This window comes from Antedon bifida, chromosome 10 (assembly GCF_963402885.1).
Source record: "Antedon bifida chromosome 10, ecAntBifi1.1, whole genome shotgun sequence".
In the NCBI taxonomy this organism is placed as follows: domain Eukaryota; kingdom Metazoa; phylum Echinodermata; class Crinoidea; order Comatulida; family Antedonidae; genus Antedon; species Antedon bifida.
In genome coordinates, this window is record NC_136235.1 from 12,318,627 (window position 1) to 12,337,894 (window position 19,268).

Here is a 19,268-nt window from a genome sequence, read left to right on the forward strand (position 1 = left end):
TCTTGATTGTTATGTTTTTCATTAATTAAATGTTCTAAAATTAAATTGTTTTGTGTACAGGAATTTCGAAGTGGTCTTTCAGAATTCCGTAAATCTGCCATGCCTGCATCTTTCAACAAGTCATTCCTGGAGACTCCAGAATCAAACATCGTTCGTGATGAGCTTGCAGATGCTTACGAACGTTACATGAGTTTGAAAAACCGAAGTCGAGCTCACTACAAAGTTCAAAAGGAACTTGTTGGAAAACACCAGAAATACAAAGGAGCTTGTGAGGTTGTGTTGCCATGGTTAGAGAGTGCATATGAGAAAGTGTCAAAGGAGGTGGCAGAGCCAATTGCTGCTGAGCCTCAGAATGTGACCTCTCAGATGGACCAACATAAGGTTAGTAAGTGGCAGTGCATCAAGATTGGCAGTACTGATTTCAAAGTTTAGTCTAGTTTATGGTTGAGACTATTTTTGCCTTCCTAATCTTTTTAAAGCACAACAAAAGTAGAAAAAAGGGTGGTTGGAGAGGATATTATTTTTCCTACAATTCCAATGATTATATTTTTTCTTTTTATGTAGGCTCTTCATGATGACTGTGTACTACATACAAAGGATATTGAGAAACTAAAAGTATATGGTAAGGATCTAAGTGATGCTCAAGGACAGGTCAAAGATCAAGTCGATGAAACTATACGTAAGTTTTTCATTCATCCATTTTCATTCATCCATTTTCGTTAGGACCTAAGAAACACTAAGATATGATATACAACTGAAATGACCCCCCTTTACTAATTTCAAGATTATTTAAAAAACTATAAATATCAGATAGTCACTGTGCAGAGCTCAAATCCTGCCTCCATACACAATACTACCAGTATTTTTTCATATAAAATACTAATACGCAAGCCTGAATATATACTTTAAAAACCATATAGATTCATGTCACTATTATTATTATTAAATTATTATTATATTTGTAATATTCACATTAGGTGATGTCACAGAGAAGTATGAATGGATGGAATCAAAACTAGCAGATCGTAGCAACAAATTGCGCACAGCTATCGTTGTTGCTAACAGCGTTCATGACAACATAGACCAGCTTCTTCGTTGGTTGGATTCCACAGAAAAGAGCGTTGCCAAGCTTTCAGAATCGCCAGTTATTGTCAAAAAGGAAGCTCTCTTAGAAAGACTTCAAGATTTGAAGGTTTGTTGTTTATATCAAAATAATAATTTATAAATACATATTTTTGTACTGAATATGGTAACTGGATTGAATCAATTTAAAAAATGAGAATTCCTTCATGATTTAAGCTGTAAATAATTATTTAAAAATAAAGTCTAATCTAATTAGATGAAATATATTTTAAGAGTATATATATTTATATTTGTCCTCAAAAGTTTAGTACAGTCAGACTTCCAACCCTGGATAAGGTATATATTTATAACTTTTATTTGATGTAAATTTCAGGGGTTTAAGTTGTTTTTTATGGTTTATATTTTACTCTAATTGTTGGTTTTGTTCAGTAAATTTGTTTTAGTTTATTTATAGATCCATTTTATAGTTTTAGTTCCATTTTATAGTTTAGTTTATCTAATTTTCTTTTTTTTAGTAAAGGTTGATGTAGGGATCATTTTTTGTTTTTGATTACCTTTTAATTATTTAGTCTTCCCTGTTCATCCAGAGCTGGTATTTCGTACAGGCAATACAATTGTTTTTTTAAGTTTCTTTAAATTATTTAGTATTAGTATCAAAAATTATTCACACAATAAATTGTAAATGGCTATACAACTTTAATAAATTAAACTTGTAAAATAAAATATATATTTTGTTCACAGTTGCTTCAGACAGATATTGAAAGCAACAAACCAGCGATTGACTCTCTCCACGAGTCGGCTATGGCTCTTATTAAGACCAGTGATCCTCAACTTGCTAAGAACATCAAAGGAAAGCTTGACACATTAAGCTCTCGATACGTCAAGGTTAGCAATGTTGCTAAGAACCACAACGATTATCTACAAAAGATGTTGGCAAAGCTCGATCAATTGCAAGAGGAGGTTGACAAACTGGAGGACTGGCTCATACCAATGATAGAGAGACTTGAGTCGAGAGACTTCAATAAGATGGAACTCCTGGAGCTTGGCATGAAATTGATGGTAAATATTGTGGTTTATTATTAAACATGCTGTGAATACATGATAAATTGCAGTTGGATGTGCAGAGCAGAATACCCCCACTGAACAAATGGAATTTTATGCATACAGAGTTGTGAATAATCATCTTTAACTTGATTGAGAATTTATTATTTTATTTTTATACAGGATATCCAAAGAGAAATTGATGAAAACCGTTACAACTACCAAGACATCAAAAGACTTGGTAGTGACATCACCAGAGATCCTAAGACATCAGATACCAGTAGGATCACTGACATGATGAGTAACCTGTCCAAGAACTGGGAGGTCCTTGAGGCACTCATGCAAAAGAGGTAAATTTTCTAGATAATAGAGAGCTTTCGTTTTGTGAGGGTACCTGAAGGAGATAGTAATATATTCTTTCCACTTCCAACAACAATCATGGTCTGTTAAATTACCATCTTCTTCATGTACCATCCCAAAATGGAAGTTTTCTAATGTCATCTTTTCCTTACATAGATTATTTATATTTCCATCTGTACCATCTTTACATATTAATTTAGATTATTATTATGATTTTGTTTTATCATGTAAATACTTATCTCCTGCAGAAATACTCAACTACAAGATTGTCAAGAGGCCCATGATAAGTTCAGTGAACTTGCTAAGGTAGTTTGTGATTGGCTGGAAAACATGGAAGATAAAGTCGACGCTCTTCCTGCCATTGCCATAGATACAGAAACATTGATGCAGCAACAACATCAACATGAGGTAAGTAACAATGTTGTAAATGTAGTGTACAAAGAGGGCATTGTTACCTAAGCTGAGAAATACATTGCGACAACTATAAATCAGACATTTGTAAAAAGTGTATGGCAGTAATCGCCATACATGAAGTAAGGGAGAATGACCCGAGTATGAACATAAAGAAAGTATCATCTTGGCAGTTTCAAATCTCCGTAACATAAAGATAATGATAATGATAGTTGTACAGAATATAGCTTGTAGTATGTGTTCAAGGGTTGGCGATACAATCTGATAATTATTCCATAAAGAAAATTAAAGACCTTTGCAGATCGTTTTCTATTGCCAGACCCAAAGAAACAAATTATTATTGTATGATACTTTTATTTTATGTTAATAATATAAGAATATATTGCAAATTGTATGCAGTATATAACTTTAAATCATATTTCTATTTATTTTAGCCTTTAAATCAAGAATATGATGCATTTAGTGGCAAGATCGATGACGTCAATAGCCAAGGAGTGGCACTGGAGAACATGACACAAGACTCTGAGCCTTCCTCCACTAAATCATCACCCTTCCGTCGATCACGCTGGTACTTACAAGCACGCTCAGAAACACGTAGTGTCGAATCACGAAGCCACACATCACGTAGGAGTTCAATTGGTTCTGAGTTGGATCAGAGCTCCTTCTTGATGGACGAAAGTAAGTTTTGTAACCTTTACATGTTTTTCATTTTAATTGTAATTTATATTTATTTATATTCACCTATTTAATTAGGTTCTTAATTAGGAACCCAAAACTTCAAAAATTCCTAGCAAACTTGACATTAAACATTAAATGTATTGATAGAAAGTGACCATACGTGCCCTAACTGAACATATAGCAGTAAAAATCTCTCATTTACAAATAACTTTATTTCATTGCAGATCTTAGCCAAGTCCAGAGGCAACTTCTGGATATCAACGATCGTTATCAAATGCTAGGAGACAAACTGGCAGAACGTAAATTTGATCAAGAGAGCGCGCTTGAGAAGGGTCAGCAATACAAGGAGGAGATGTCAAATTTGGTAGATTGGATTGAAAGCAAGGAGAAAGATGTTGAAGAGAAAGTTAACCCTGGGGTGAAGGTGGAGCAGGCACAGGCTATGCTGCAACAGCAAAAGGTAAGATTGAAGTTTAATTTAACTCTTTTTTCCCAAATCCAAAAGGTACAGAGGGACCACAAAACACTGTGATTGAGATTTCTTCCCAATCTATCTACCAATAATTGTATTTACACTGTTTTGCTCTCATTTGATACAGCCATTGTTTATTCCGATTATAATTATCTCTCCATTGTTTATTGTTTCACCAGGACACCAATAGTGACATTGAAGAGCATAAGTCAATGGTTGCAATCCTTCGGGGCCTAGCTGATGAGGTTACAGTGAACAAGTCACATCAGCCAGGAGCTGAGGCAGTTACATCTCAGATGGCTGTATTTGGTATGTATGAAAATATGTTAAAATTTCATTTTTCTTTTCTAATAATTTTATTACGGCAAAACCTGGAATGAAGCGTTAACTTTACAGTGCCTATAGTTTTATATCTGAATTTACATACTGAATATTGTTCAGCCCTATTTGATTTTGAAAGAAGCTCCTGCATGTGTTTGGCAAATAATTTGTGCATTATAAGCTAAAAAATATACCGGGATCTTGAAATAGTTGAGGGACTTGAAAGGATCACAAGGTCTTGAAAGAAGCCCAGGGTCTTGAAAGGGTCCCAGGGTCTTGAAAGGGTCCCAGGGTCTTGAAAGGAGCCCAGGGTCTTGAAAGGAGCCCAGGGTCTTGAAAATTGCCCAGGGAAAGAAAGGGCTGAGGTTGTATGGTATTCAGTCAATCAATGAGTCAATCAATCAAAATACAATCAATTGGAAGAATGAAGAATTCTGAAGAGCGAAGATTATTTGTGACTGAATATTAGGTTTTTTTACAGCAGGAATCTGAGATAAGTAATTCAAGATGTTTGGGTTTGTATACATTGTTTCTTATATTTTATGATTTTTTCCTGTCAATATAAACATTTATATTTTCTAATAATTTAATCAATCAATGAATCAATCGATAAATCAATCAATCAATCTATTGGGAGACAAGAGATTTCAGCAGGCCACAGTTTAGTACAGATTCTATGGAAATATTTTGACTGCTAGAATTTTTACAAATAAATTGAAATATCTGGTTTGTATGACTTTTTATATGCTGCGTTTTATCAAATTAACTATCTAACTTGTGTTGGTTAAAATAAAAACGTTTATAGAAAGTATATTAATCTTAATGAACTTAACATTACATACATAGCATTTTCTGTTTGTCGCCCTCTGTATAACTCTGTATTGCTGCGTTACCATTCGACATGCTGAAGAATACATTGCATGACAACACCATCCTAATATTAAGTTGTATCATTGATGGTGAAAATTATGGAACTTTATAATTAGGAGAGCTTTTGTAAAGAATCAGAAAAATGCATAATATATAATTTATTTTGAAACGTGAAAGTATTATGAATTAGTGGGAAATTACAGCATATGAATTATTAGGTTCCTATCTGTCATATAAATTTGAATTGATTTTTTCTCTGATTACCAGTGCATTACGAATGATGACTGCATTGCATTGGATGCTTCTCATCAAAGCTGTTGCTTTCTCAGCGTAGACAATGCATAGGTAACAAACCATGCTGCAATGAATCCCAACAATAAAAGTCTATTCCATTATTTGTGTAGGGTATTTTCTGTTTACATTTATAATTTTTAATTTGTTAAATGGGCGATGGTAGACTATCAACTAGTCAAATAGAGCTTTTATTTCTTGGAAGAAGTAAATTCCAGAATTCTATCTGGTATTGAATTGTGCATATCATATACCGGTCATACTTTTAGAAGCATTTTGTGAATGCTGTATGTATTTTTTTTCTTTGATTTTGACACCTCATCAAAATCACATCATTAAAATTTATAATACATTAATTTTGCAAGTAATGTTTTGTTATGTTGAGAAGTTGTCCAAAATATCTGCTTCAGCTGTTTCGCTTAATTCCTTGATCAGATTCCTCCAGTTTTCCTTCCTTTTTTCTATTCACTTGCTATTTCTTTTTAGAGTTTCTAAATTCTAGTCTGAATACAAATTCTATAATTTAAGATTTAAAAGTCTGTTTGGAAGAATTTCAATTTTTTTTTATTTTACTTTTACGCATTCAATGGCCTTTACAAAATGAACGCCATAATTACAGGAACTTGAGTAAAAATATAAATTGACAGCTGAAAAATTCAGATTGTACTTTGAAATAAAATATTACTGAACTCAAGTAGAATATGTATTAATTTCTACAGCATTTAAAAAAATTCTTTTAATTTTAATGAGAAATTTCCGTAGCAGGATATTGCTATCTCAAGCCCTCGTCCTCCTAATAATATTACAGATTTTATTATGAGCGTTATTTTTAGAAACTAGTAAAAATCTATTTCATTCTTTCTTCATTTTAAGTGCTTGAGTTTGAACTAGACCTTAGAAACCAATAAAGTTATTTACATTACAATAATAATACATTGCTATAGCAACCTAGTAATCAATATTATGATGACATGTTTTATTGGTGTTGTGTTAAGTCTGTGTCTTATTGATTGTGCTTATCACATTTTTTTATGTTACTTATGTTTCCTACAAGGATGATATGATGGTTTGTTTATATCTTAGTATTGATTTTCTACTAACATAGAACATATGCCAACATTCAGTTTTAAAGAGTGTACAATATTGCATAATAAACAATATTAATTTCTGTCATTTCACCAATTTAAGCCCCAGGGGACCTGCTACGCAATTTGGCAAAAATTAGGGGTTTAGAATACCAGGGAGATACGCTAATTATGTTAAAATTAAATTCAGCTTAAATTAGGAGGTGGGATTATATTTATTTTTGGTTTCTATATTTTCTGTAGCATTTTAGCTATTTTTGTCTTACCTGAATTATAAATACTAGCCTACATATCATACTATTATCATACATACTTTTATAAAAAGTACAATACACAGTAATGGCATTGACAAATTTTATTCATAAATAAAAATTTAAAACTGCACTCTGGTTTATATATTTTATTTATAATACCAGTATTCAATATATAAAAATTATATCAACATTATTTTATCCATTTAGGCATATTTCTACTTTTTATAAATAAAAAATATTCCCTTTTGTAGTTTGTTAGTTAATTATGTGCTAAATATTTCGGAATATATAATATAAGGCAATTCAATATGGATTTGTTAAAATGGTTTACATTAGAAAATGTGTTTGAACAACATTTCAGTCTGCCCAAAATGACGATAACAATTAGGTATGTCTTAAATAAATATATGCTCAGCTCGGTCATTGTGTCTGATAGCAGAATGTAGAATGTCTTGAATGCTATGGCCCTACCACATTCATAACCGAGTTTAGCCCCCTCATGTTGACTTAGCAAACACAGTAGGGTTCTTTCTATCAGATTAAATATTTATTTACCAAACACCCCTACTGATTATAATGGTTGAATCAAGCCATTGAACTAGTGTAGGTGGTCAAGGTAGACAACAGCTACAGTAGTGACACACACATGGATGACCTCATTCTTAGTATAGGGAATGCTTTAATCGAAAGTTTGCTGCTTCCATATCTCATTCTCAGGTTGTGAATCACAACAAGTAAGGTATATTCCAGATATTTTATTATTAGAATGGATTGTCTAAACTGCTGCAGATAATGGCGGTTAAACAGCGAATATTTTACATTCAGTTTCAACTACCTGTTAAATTCTTGGATATATATACTCATCATACTGGTATGATTGGCTTGATTTCATCATCGTTCTCAAAATCATAATACAGCCCTTGATGTTGATTCAAGTGAAAGACTGACTATAGATTGAACCTTTTTTATCACAAGATTTGATCAGTTGGACTATTAAAATTATTTGTTAAATATACATCAAAGGTCATTATTGAGAATACCTTAACATATTGTACTGTACTTCCCACTTGGAGAGTTGCTACTGATAACTACTGTTAAAAAATCTAACAAAGGTGTATATATATTTAAAGAGTTTATTTTTGTGAGTATTTACTCCCCTCTACTCGCAAAGGACTAATCCAGACACCTATTGTGTTTGTGGTATTGAAACCCAGCTTTAATTGATTTGGATCTCGTGGGGTTTTCTCTCTGCTACTACATTATTCACATGTTGAGCAAGCATTGTCATCTGTAGACCAAGGACTTGAAAGTATTTGTCATAGACTTATTTACGATCTGAGCTGTATCATCAAGCAGGAAACAGGACAGCTTAAGTACCTTGTTAAAAGGTAAAAGTCGTGGTTGAATTTGGGACAATATTGGGCTGTGACGTACAGCAAATGTTTATTTACTTTTACGATACGTATGGGAAACGGAACAGGAAGATACAAATATGGGATGTTATAGAACTTAAGTAATAATGTATTACTGATGTGACACTGTAAAAATTTAGTGTTTTGTATTCAGTTGATACCTATAGTACACCGAATTCTATGAATTAAATTGGGAAGACTACTTGTCGATACATGTGCTTATTGTATTGGGTAAGATGCAGGAATTGATCGTTATTTATGTTCTGAGAAATTGAATCTGTTGATCGCACAAGTTGAATACTACTTGGATTACTTGATCAAACGGTGCTCAATATTTACCTGTCAAGATATTTATATTTGAAAGCTCGAAGAAATTTTGTAAATTTGTCGCAAGATTTGTTTTAATCTTTTACTTCCATAACATTCATATCTATGCAATATAATCTTTAACTTTTTAGTGCCTTGTTTTTATATTTAAATATTCATAAATGTTGTATGAAAAGGAATTGTTAATTTCACCAGCAACTTTCACAAAAATACCAAAAACGATGGGCTCTCTGGATGACTCGGTTAGCGTTACACGCCAATTGATCACGGATGAAGAAGCGGGAGAGTCTATGGAAATTGAATTCTACTCTCGCGAGGTGCATGCACCTGAACTTTACTATCATTATATAGAAGAACCACCTTGTTTAAAACGACAGATAATAGACACCGAAGTTGACGAAGGAGATATTGTTATGTTTGACTGTCATTTTCATTGTTATCCCCCACCGGATGAGATACGATGGTGCAAAGATGGACGGACTTTGGCTCTAAATAATCGATGCATGGTACGCACAGAGGAAACAACGACGTCGCTTTTACTTTGCGATGTGTCAAAACTAGATAGTGGAGATTACACGGTTGAGATTACTAATGCGTGTGGAAGAATTACATCAAAAGCAGCATTGCATGTTTATCTAAAAGGTGCGTATACTGTAATCTACCGACATAGTACTCTTGTCTACTTGAGTACAATACTTTGGTCCAACATATCTTTAAAATCACAGATTGATTGGCTACTTTCGGTTTTGTTTCCTTTTTTGTCAATAGTACTAGATTTGTATGTATGAACGTTGTTGAATTCAGAATGACATAAATAGATTTGTTTTCTTGTTATTGCTGATATTCATTTCCTGCGTTGTTCATATTATATATGGCGGCTGTTTTCTCTCCTAATCAGTTTAATGTGTTTTTTCTATTAGGAATTTTATAGTAGTATTATGAATATTTGTTTTTATTCTTATTTTTATTACTCTTAGTCTTCGTGAAAAAATGTATGTGTTCCTGGTGTTGATTTTATCTCAAGCAAGCATTAACTTCCCCAATGATAGACAAACTTTAAGACCCCAGCGTTAGTACAGTACAGTGTTTTGTTTGTGCAATGCTGTATTATTCCTATTGTTATTGTTTCTTTTGTCTCTAATTCATCTTGTCTATTTTCTTTATCTTCCTGAAGCTGTTGAGAATCTTGGTAAGCTTTCCAAAAAAAAATTTAATTCAATTTTTAAGCCTATTATAGAAACATTGACAACTAATATCAAATTTAATGAATATTAAAAACCCATAACTAACATCTTATTGCTTTTTACTTGTGTTTATTGTTTAAATTCATTTGTCATCTTTTTGGATTAACTTTTTTATTGGATGCACAATAATACCATTAAATAAATCGTATATTACAAAAAACTAGGTTCTTACTTGGACGCAACGCACTGTCCTAGGTGCAACACAAGTGAGTTGACCAATCATATGTGACAGGTTGGATGATCCATCTCATTGTGATTGGCCAAATTGATTACGGTGCATTTATTTCATTGCGTTGCGTCTTAAGGGTGAACCTAGCTTTAATATTAACATATATTTTTTTAATACTGTTTTTACTATCATACTGAAATTTAACACTTTTTCCAATTCTCCATTTTTGATTAAACTTACATTAATAAATCGTTTAATAAATATTTACCTCTTTTTCTGGGCCTCAATTTCAGTCAATGATTAAAAGGCTGTTATGCATGACTATATTGGGTTGTTTAAAGTCATTGTGAAGCCGAACAAAAACGAGTTTTAACCATTTTTATCAGAATAATGGATTCTATAGCAACACATCAACAAATGGATATGATGATTGAGAGATTTTGTATAGGCTTAAACTTTTAAGGGTTCTAGGTTGGCACAGTATTAATAATTTACTCATCTAATCGCATGAAATAAGTACCGTTAAATGGAGTTCATACATAGCAACTTTCGAAGTATCATGCTCATTTTCAGTTGGCAAATTAGAATTCGGCAAATTACAGTATACTCGGCGAAATTGGGATTTGGTAAACTGGCCAGAACCCAAATTAACTTAATTGTCAGGTTTGTTGGCCAATTACTCATTCTAGACCTGAGAATCCCAAACATATTGACAATACCATATTTACAACACTATATTATATTTCTTCTATGCACTCTGTTTTCTCTATAAACTATTCATCTACAATAAACAAATCAGCCTTTAAGCTTCTTCAAACAGCCTCAGAACTTATATCATAATAATAAAGAAACCAGAACTGATTGTTATATCTATTTGATCTACTGTTTTGTTGTGGGAGGCCATGAAATAAACTTTAGTGTTTAAATTATATTAGGTTTCCTGTAGTAACCAATAACTTACCCAATGTATAGATAGTCTTTATATTTTATGTATAACCCCAGGGTTAGCACTACACCCTAGTAGCTATTGTTGACCTGGAAGTAAAGATAAATATCAACAAATTACAATACATTCAAGTAGGTAGTAAAACGTTGACTTGAGGCAGTTTTATTGACTAGGTTTTCAAAAGAAATAACCATAATTTAATAATGTCGTATTTTATATTTAAATTGTGAACTACAATAATAGTTTAACACTAATATTCTAAATGAATCCAAAATATTGTTTATTATTATGATCATACACTTGTATGTGCACTAAATGTGCATAAGTAGTGTTTAAACATATAATACTTTATACACTAAAAACATAAAGAGAAATGTTAATAAAAAATAAATGCTCATACTGAATTAGCCTAGCAGAATTATTATTATTATTATTCATATTGCAACACAGGTACAGATTCATCATGATCATTCTTTGACAGCTGTCGACACCTCCCCTAGTGTCCTTTCATTGTATTAAACCAGGTAGAAATAAAATATATCGTACATGGATGTAATTCATATCCTTGATGTAGGATTGCAATTGATGTTTAATTTAGGTACATTTCATTTATTCATGTCAAACAATATATAAAATATATAAAACAATATCTAAGAAAAACAATGAAACCTTCAATAAGTTATTAATTTGTTTTTGTCTCTTATTTTAACTAATGACCATGCCATGTTTGTTTATCCACACATGTGTTTTTTGTATAATTTGTATTTCCATTATAGTTTGTGTGAAAAATATAAATAAATAAAATAATAAATATCCCAGGTAAAAAAGTTACTTAAATTAATAAAATTAAAACTGTACAAGAGGACTGAGAGGACACACAGCATTTATGATTATCCAGTCAGAATTATACCACACAAACAAGTAATTATGGTGTGTACCACAATTCTTTGTACATATTTCCTCTTTGGTGGTTAGAAAAAAATAATTTGGGCATTATGAACAATATTGATTTATATCATACTTTCTGAGAAGGCAAGATTTTTGCGGTTCATTAAATTAAATCTTAATAATAATGAACAATGGCACTAATGAATAATGTAGCAAAGCAAAGGATGTAAAATGTTAATGTTAACACTACCTATTACAGCAAAAGGGCCTATATTATAATTTTATCTGTTCTGCAAAAGTTGCCCCAGCAAAGAATCAAACTTGAATGTCTAAACTTTAAAGCGTCTATTGGATGTTTATCCTTTTTTTTTCCCCAATATTCTGTTACCTTTCGTCTTCCTACGTTACTAACTAAACACCCTTTAATGAGATACTATAACAAGGTTACAATTCATCTAAGAAGATTCTTTTAACTTAATGATAACAAAAGTATCATTATTATCATTCTACCTTGGCCAATTATATGCTTTTGCTTCAGTTGTCTGTAAGTGTAATCGTAGTGTTTCTAAATTCGCCTGCAGTTCCTTCGGTCGCCCATTTGACGGGAGGTCTGTAAGTTTTTAGAGTTCATGGTCAAAATTGTCTACCTTTTCTTCTAAAAAATTGAAACAATATCTTGTATATGTTTGTGAGAAGTTAACAAAATAAATTCCACCCAATGCACACACTGCTCTCTGTGTTGGAGAAACCCCTGAATCATGAAAATGTGTGTTGTTTTATTGACATTGGCACACCTTGTATTGTTATTATTATTAACATATTTCATCCATTGATGCATTATTTTTGGCAAGATTTTGTGGAAACAAATAGAAAAATACAATAATACTTCTGAATGGTCATAATAATTAAGCTGTATTTAACCATATAAACAGTTAAATATATGTTCAGGTTTTTGCCTATTGCATTCTCCTTGAAAGATTGTTCTTGATATGGCCAAATAATATATATTAATTACTATTATTTATTTGTTCTTTTGTGTCAGTGCCAAATACAGTTCAGTTTACTGTGTCTAATATAAACATTTTAACCATGGCAATAAAATATTATTATGCAATATAATTAGTCCAGTTATTTAAATTATGCTAGAGTAGATGTCTTTCTGTACCAGTATAAATTAATAATATAAATAAATGAATATCTTGTATACAATCAACCCTTACATTTAAAGCACTCAGTGTTTATATTTACAAACAATTGATTAATAACAAGATAAGTTGTGTGGTATGACCGATTTAGTACAGGTCAGAATGTTCTTCACATTATTCATCTATAGTATTTTGACTTTTGACAAATTAATGTTGCAAACTTCCGTAAAACTTTAAATCACCCAGTGATATACTGGAAATTAATTTTATTAATATAAATATTGAATGAAAAAAAGCTACGTCCAACCTGACCCCAGAATCGTTTTCTTGATATGCAGAAATCCTACCAAATTTAATTTAAGCAATTTAACACCCTCGGCATGGTACGGTAGAACAATATAGATGTAATATAGTAACAAAATAGTTTTAAAATTAAAATGTATGCCTAAACATTATTAACTTTAACACAATTAATGTAAATTTGTGCAATAAAATTTTTCATGTAATTTGTTCTGGAAGTTGGAGGAAGAGGATCACACCCTACTTGGTGATAGTAGTGTCTCTATCCATGATCCTCCTCAACACTCCACTTCCATGTTGTTTATTTTCATGTGGATAAAAATAGAAAAGGGAATAGAGACTTGGCTATGCAATCAATTATGCGACTTCTCTCATGATTGAGTCTTGGTGGTTGCCACGTTTTATATTTATTTATTAATAAACAATTTTAAACGTATGAACTTAATTAGTGATTCATTCACATCAAGTGATTAGCAATGTAGAGGAAATAAATACTTGGTTTTCTTATATTTTATTTGAAAATTAAAGTTCATTTTATTTATTATTGCGATTTTGTGACATTTTCTACTTTGTTTAAATTAATATGTACTATTAGATTGTACTAAGTTTTAGTGGATTGACAAATGTATTATGACATTTTTAAGAAACAAAATTGGTGACATTTGTCAAAGAATTAGTGAACTGTCTAACATACAGCAACAAAATTGTAGGAAAAAGATGAATGAAACAGAATTGTAACTGACCATCATAAAATACCCGACCACTTAACATATCTTGAATATTGCTTGTTCATAGTTCATACTTTCCCATATTATTTTTTTTAATGTTTTTTTTCCTAATTGAGAATTCAAAAGTCATCCTGTACACATCCATGTTGGTGAGTAAGCACTAGACGATAAAGTGTGCTCTTATGAAGTGATTTTGTATGTGAATGATGTACAGTTAGTAATGATACAAATCTGACCTGGCTTACAGTATGGAAATTGTGCCAGAGGTGGGGCATCTATGAACTTTGATTTACATTGTTTCTGGACTTAAAATAACTCTTCTCTTTATCCGATATTGTCTTTTAAAGAAAGGAGTTGATCCTAGAAGTACATGTTTATCAACTTATTTCAAGACAAACCGTCTAAAAGTATTACTCCTTTTATAATAAAAATAAAATAAAAACATTTTTTTAATACAAATTAAATCATATTTACGTTTATGTCACTGATACAACATTTATTTTGTATTACAAAGTTTGTTAACAAATATTTATCTTAATGGGGATAATTTATTTTAAGTTTATTATTCTAATGTATGGAATAGAAAGCTCCACAAGTATATTTATGATTGACTTGTGTCAATATTTCGATAGTATGAACCTTAATGGTGTTACTTTATATTGTGAACAGTGTAGGATAAATAGGCTTCCTCTCACAAGGATGTGAGTCAGTTCATTATGTCCGTCTGTGTATATACTATACATTTCATTGAAGAACAGTATTAGCATATCAATATTTATACCAATTTTAATATTATTTAGTAGACCTACAAATAGGACATATTGAATATTGATTGAGTATTCTTTATTTTTTATTTTTCACACAAAATTCATAACAATATACTAATAAAGTGTGAAAAATCATATTTTAAAATAAAAACAACATTAATATTTTAGTAATGAAATGTGTTTCTGAAAGAAATCATCAAATTTGTTGCTATATATTTGTTCTACATCTGTGTTAGGCATAACAAAGCTCTAGTTTGCACTTTTCTGAAACTCGTGTCTCCACCTCTTCTCCCTCCTTCCACCAACCATTTATATTGTCAAAGCTTAAAGAAAGAATAAACAGAAAAACCAACCATTTTCTACAATAATGTGAATAGAGTATGTTGATGGAGTCAGACATATAGTACTTTTACTTTTAACACATTAGGTTCCACAAGGTGTGTACAATTGCTTAATGTACAGAATAGAAATAATATTTAGTTCATCATTAAAAATCTAGTTCGTCCTTCCCGGATTTACATTGGTGTGGTAATTTTTAAGCTCAATTAATTCATTAACTGCTTGATCTTCTTCCAACTATTCTGCTTTCAAACTGTTCAATTTAGCATGGAGGTAAATTTGTGAGGACATTGTAGAATGACACAAGTTTCATTTTGTTAGCTTCATTTGATTGTTTTTAGAATTGTAGTGGTCTGTATTGGTGAGGCTTTTAGAATAGGAATAACTATAATAAGCTCTGTCTACACTATCAAACTAGTTTGGAAAAAAAAAGTGTGATGTGCCCAAATATGGTAGTGATATTCATAGATATGGTAGTGATATGACATCATCATGGGCACATCACATTGTTTTTGTCACATAAAGTTTTATAGTGTATACAGAGCTTTAGGATCATATGCTCATTATAATGTAAATTATAAGATACCCTCAACACATGAAAATTCATATACAGTAGAACCCATCCTTTGAGACATCCCTAATGGACACTCTTATTAAGGGGACACATTTGTGTGAAAAGAACGAGAGACAATATTTAACACTACGACTATTCAGCAGATAACCCTATTGAGGGGACACTTTGTTGGGTCACAAAGGTGTCCCTTAATAGGGATTATACTGTATATACAATTTTACAACACAAGCATAGAATTTTAAAAATAACTGAGAGGGTTACGTGCGAAGTCTTACTGAACAGATGTTTAAACAAGAATAATTAATCATAACAAACATTAGGAAAGAACACCTATCAATATTGAAGTTACAGTAGTACACTGTAACCTTAAATATCTAGAAATAAATTATATATTATTCTATTGTAAAGGTATAGACTTTGAACTCTTTAATTGCACATTTTATCCATTTTTAGGTTATCTAATTTAAGTACAATCGGTAATCAATCAAACCCAGTCACCATAATACTTGATATATTGATAAAAATGATTGGATATTCTATATAATGAAACCCCTGGGTAAAGCCCAGATTATAATCTACTGTGTGCAATTAATAACAATAAGGCACGTAATAGATTCAGGGTCGTATTACCCATATTTTAAGTATATAATAATTGTAATGTTGTTATCAATTAACATTCTCCTTTTTGTTAGAATAAATTTACAGATTCCATAAATTTATATGATAAAATGGTAAAAAGATATTAGATGTTTGTTTATTCTTATAGATAGACAAACTCAGATGTTCTTTTATTTGTTTTGTTTATTAAATATTGATTCCAGCCTTAATTTGTTCTTATCAGGAATTATAGCTTGATATAAAAAACAAGGTGTATATTGTACTGTAGAATGTGAAAACTTAGAAATTGCATCCAATTTTGGTCCAAAATAGTCTTTCCCAATTCTTTCTGAATTAAGACATCCTTCATGTTTGTGTTACATTGGATTTGAATAGGCTTATTGTGTAAGGATTCAATGTGAGAAAAAATACTGCAGAGCATTTGTTTTCTATTTTGAACTCATTAGCATTTCAAGATCCAGGATTAAGACAAACTTTAGAATTCAAACAATAAGTAAAGTCTCACCAAAAGCTGAAGCATCTTTTCTAGTATCATCACTCATAAGATGCTCACATTAATCTATCTACAAACTAATTCACTGTTTCACTAATTATCTTTAAACCAGCTATTCATTATTGTCTACCTTTTGTTAAACATATATGGTAGATTATGCAACAAGTTGATTAAATTAAGACCTGGGTATTTGTTTACTTTATAACAATCAATGTATAAAGAAAAGCTTGGAGGAAGAATTATTTATAATTCCTCCATGATTATACTATGTTTGTAGTACATACAATGATCAATTTCTTATGTACCTTATTTCTAGGTTTTTTCCTTGCTTGTGCCTTGTACTGTTTTTCACTTTTACTGTCTCAACACAGACCCCCAGTATACATGCTTAAATCATGGACCTATAATGGACCTAATTTATAGGTCCATGCTTAAATCATGCACTGTTTTTTCAAGCTGGAATCCATTCAGAAGCCAAGCAGAAGTGCGTCTTGAGTATATGTTTTTAAATTAGTTCTATATTATTACATAATTCTTATGTCAAAATCCCTTCTCATTCCCTTTTCACTCAATAGTTTTATTACATTGGTTGTACATAATATCATCACTCAGACAGAAAGGAGCATAATATCACTCAGACAGAAAGGAGCATAATTATGTATATCTCCTTCGATTATTAACATTAATTTATTTCTATGCCAACCTCACTATGCACGTCATTTCCAATTCTAACAATACTATTAAACAAGAAATAAAGTATTTGAGACACAGAATTCTATTTGAACTGCAGTAAGAAATTTTATGTTTTTCCAGTGGTAATTATAGCATTACAATAGTGGTATGATTATATCACCATGCTATGTATACTAAGAGTGAACTATCTAAATACAGTAGAGAGATTTTATGAATATTCATTTTAAATCAAGCTGGTAGTTGACATATGTTGATTTTCAGCTGTTTAGGAATGAAAATTCTATGAAAGAATAAAATGATTGTGTATTGAATAGACCTAGCAATATTAATATTGATATTATTTTCACTGGGACAAAATATAGATAAAAATAAGATCACCATGCGTGTATAAGCCCATCCACAAATTTGGGGTTATACCATGGAGAAAATACATTTTCAATTTTAAGAAAATGAGTGCCCTCACAAACTCACATTTTTGCTGAGTTAAGATTTAGAAAAAACATTTTTGTTTTAAATACATATTTTTGGAATTTGTTTTGATAAGTAGAAAAGTTTCTTTAGAACGACTTCCGGTTTTCTGGGTGTCTAGATTTGAGATACTTGGTTGAATGAATTATACAGAATAAATGATTGCTTTGTTTTACCGGAGGTGAACCCACTCAATGGGAAATTACCTCAGCATTTTATTTCTTTATTCAACCATTATTAAGTCATAAGGTTATAAATATTGACCTAGGGGTCAATAGATACCAATCAGTATTTTACTACAATTCCCAATAGTTCCGGATGCACATTTTGATACGCGAGGTCCCTGGCTCTGCTACAATATTCAGGCAGACTAGTAGTAGTACAGAAAATCACATGGATACTAAGCATTTTCAGAAACACAATTAGAAAATGTACCAAACACTTCAACAGATACAGTAGAACACCTATAATGGCACCACCTTCAAGACCCAAAAAAGTGTCCTTATAATAGAGGTGGCCCTGGAATCCCCTTCATGGAAAAGTGTTCCTTAATAGTGGCGTCTCCCTAATAATGCTGTCCCCTTAATAGGTGTGTTCCAAAAGCTTGTGCCAGATAAAATTATTATTTATTTTATCTGCTGCTACAACATGATAAACCACTTAAATAAAGAATTAATGAACAATGTGTAATTTAAAATAATACAGTGTTAAATAATGAATTTGAAAATATTAATTCTTAATAATTCTATCGAATAATTTAATATTAATAAGAATTGCTGACTATTATATACAAAATATACAAAACCATAAATTTTATAAATTGAAATTGTATAATATTTTAATAGTAGAATTGTAGAGTAAGGTCATAGACCTGATGTTGTTGTTCTTTGTCACCTGGTAGACATCTGCTTGTAAATTGTTCTTTTTTGTGTGAATTTCATGGAATGACACTTCCACCCTTAATATGAGGCTGACTGAAGGAGCCTGATAGAATCACTTTACACCTCCTAGAAGTGAATTCAATCTAGCGTATTTAAAAGCTTCCTTTTCTGCTGTTAAATATATTCATGAAATTTGTTTGGAAATAGGGTCTGACAACTTGTATCCCATGCAATTAATATTACATATTTTTGTCTGAATACTATTTAGCAAGTGATTCAGATAATAATTATATTGGACAAAATTATACTATAATATGTCCATTTGTGAAACAAAATATTGCTAAACATTTTTTTATTACAAAAGTTCCACAATGTTAAAACACAGTTCAAGCTCTAACAAATAACTTTAC

At 31.1% G+C, this 19,268-nt stretch overlaps 2 protein-coding genes across 15 annotated transcripts in view; both read left to right on the forward strand.

Annotated features, from left to right (window-relative positions):
- Positions 1-19,268, forward strand: part of LOC144853742 (uncharacterized) — a 152,401-nt gene that overhangs the window by 100,747 nt on the left and 32,386 nt on the right. For all 14 annotated transcript variants that reach the window (XM_078711549.1, XM_078711554.1, XM_078711553.1 and 11 more), the window contains 9 exons: positions 61-381; positions 565-679; positions 978-1,192; positions 1,825-2,142; positions 2,308-2,474; positions 2,733-2,892; positions 3,330-3,573; positions 3,798-4,033; positions 4,225-4,354. In XM_078711549.1, the coding sequence (XP_078567675.1) occupies positions 61-381; positions 565-679; positions 978-1,192; positions 1,825-2,142; positions 2,308-2,474; positions 2,733-2,892; positions 3,330-3,573; positions 3,798-4,033; positions 4,225-4,354 (1,906 nt within the window). The remainder of the gene's footprint in view (positions 1-60; positions 382-564; positions 680-977; positions 1,193-1,824; positions 2,143-2,307; positions 2,475-2,732; positions 2,893-3,329; positions 3,574-3,797; positions 4,034-4,224; positions 4,355-19,268) is intronic.
- On the forward strand, positions 7,524-9,880 carry LOC144854497 (vascular endothelial growth factor receptor 2-like). Its single transcript, XM_078712453.1, has 2 exons — positions 7,524-9,247; positions 9,780-9,880. The coding sequence occupies exons 1-2, from the start codon at positions 8,767-8,769 to the stop codon at positions 9,878-9,880; spliced, it is 582 nt and encodes a 193-aa protein (XP_078568579.1). The 5' UTR covers positions 7,524-8,766.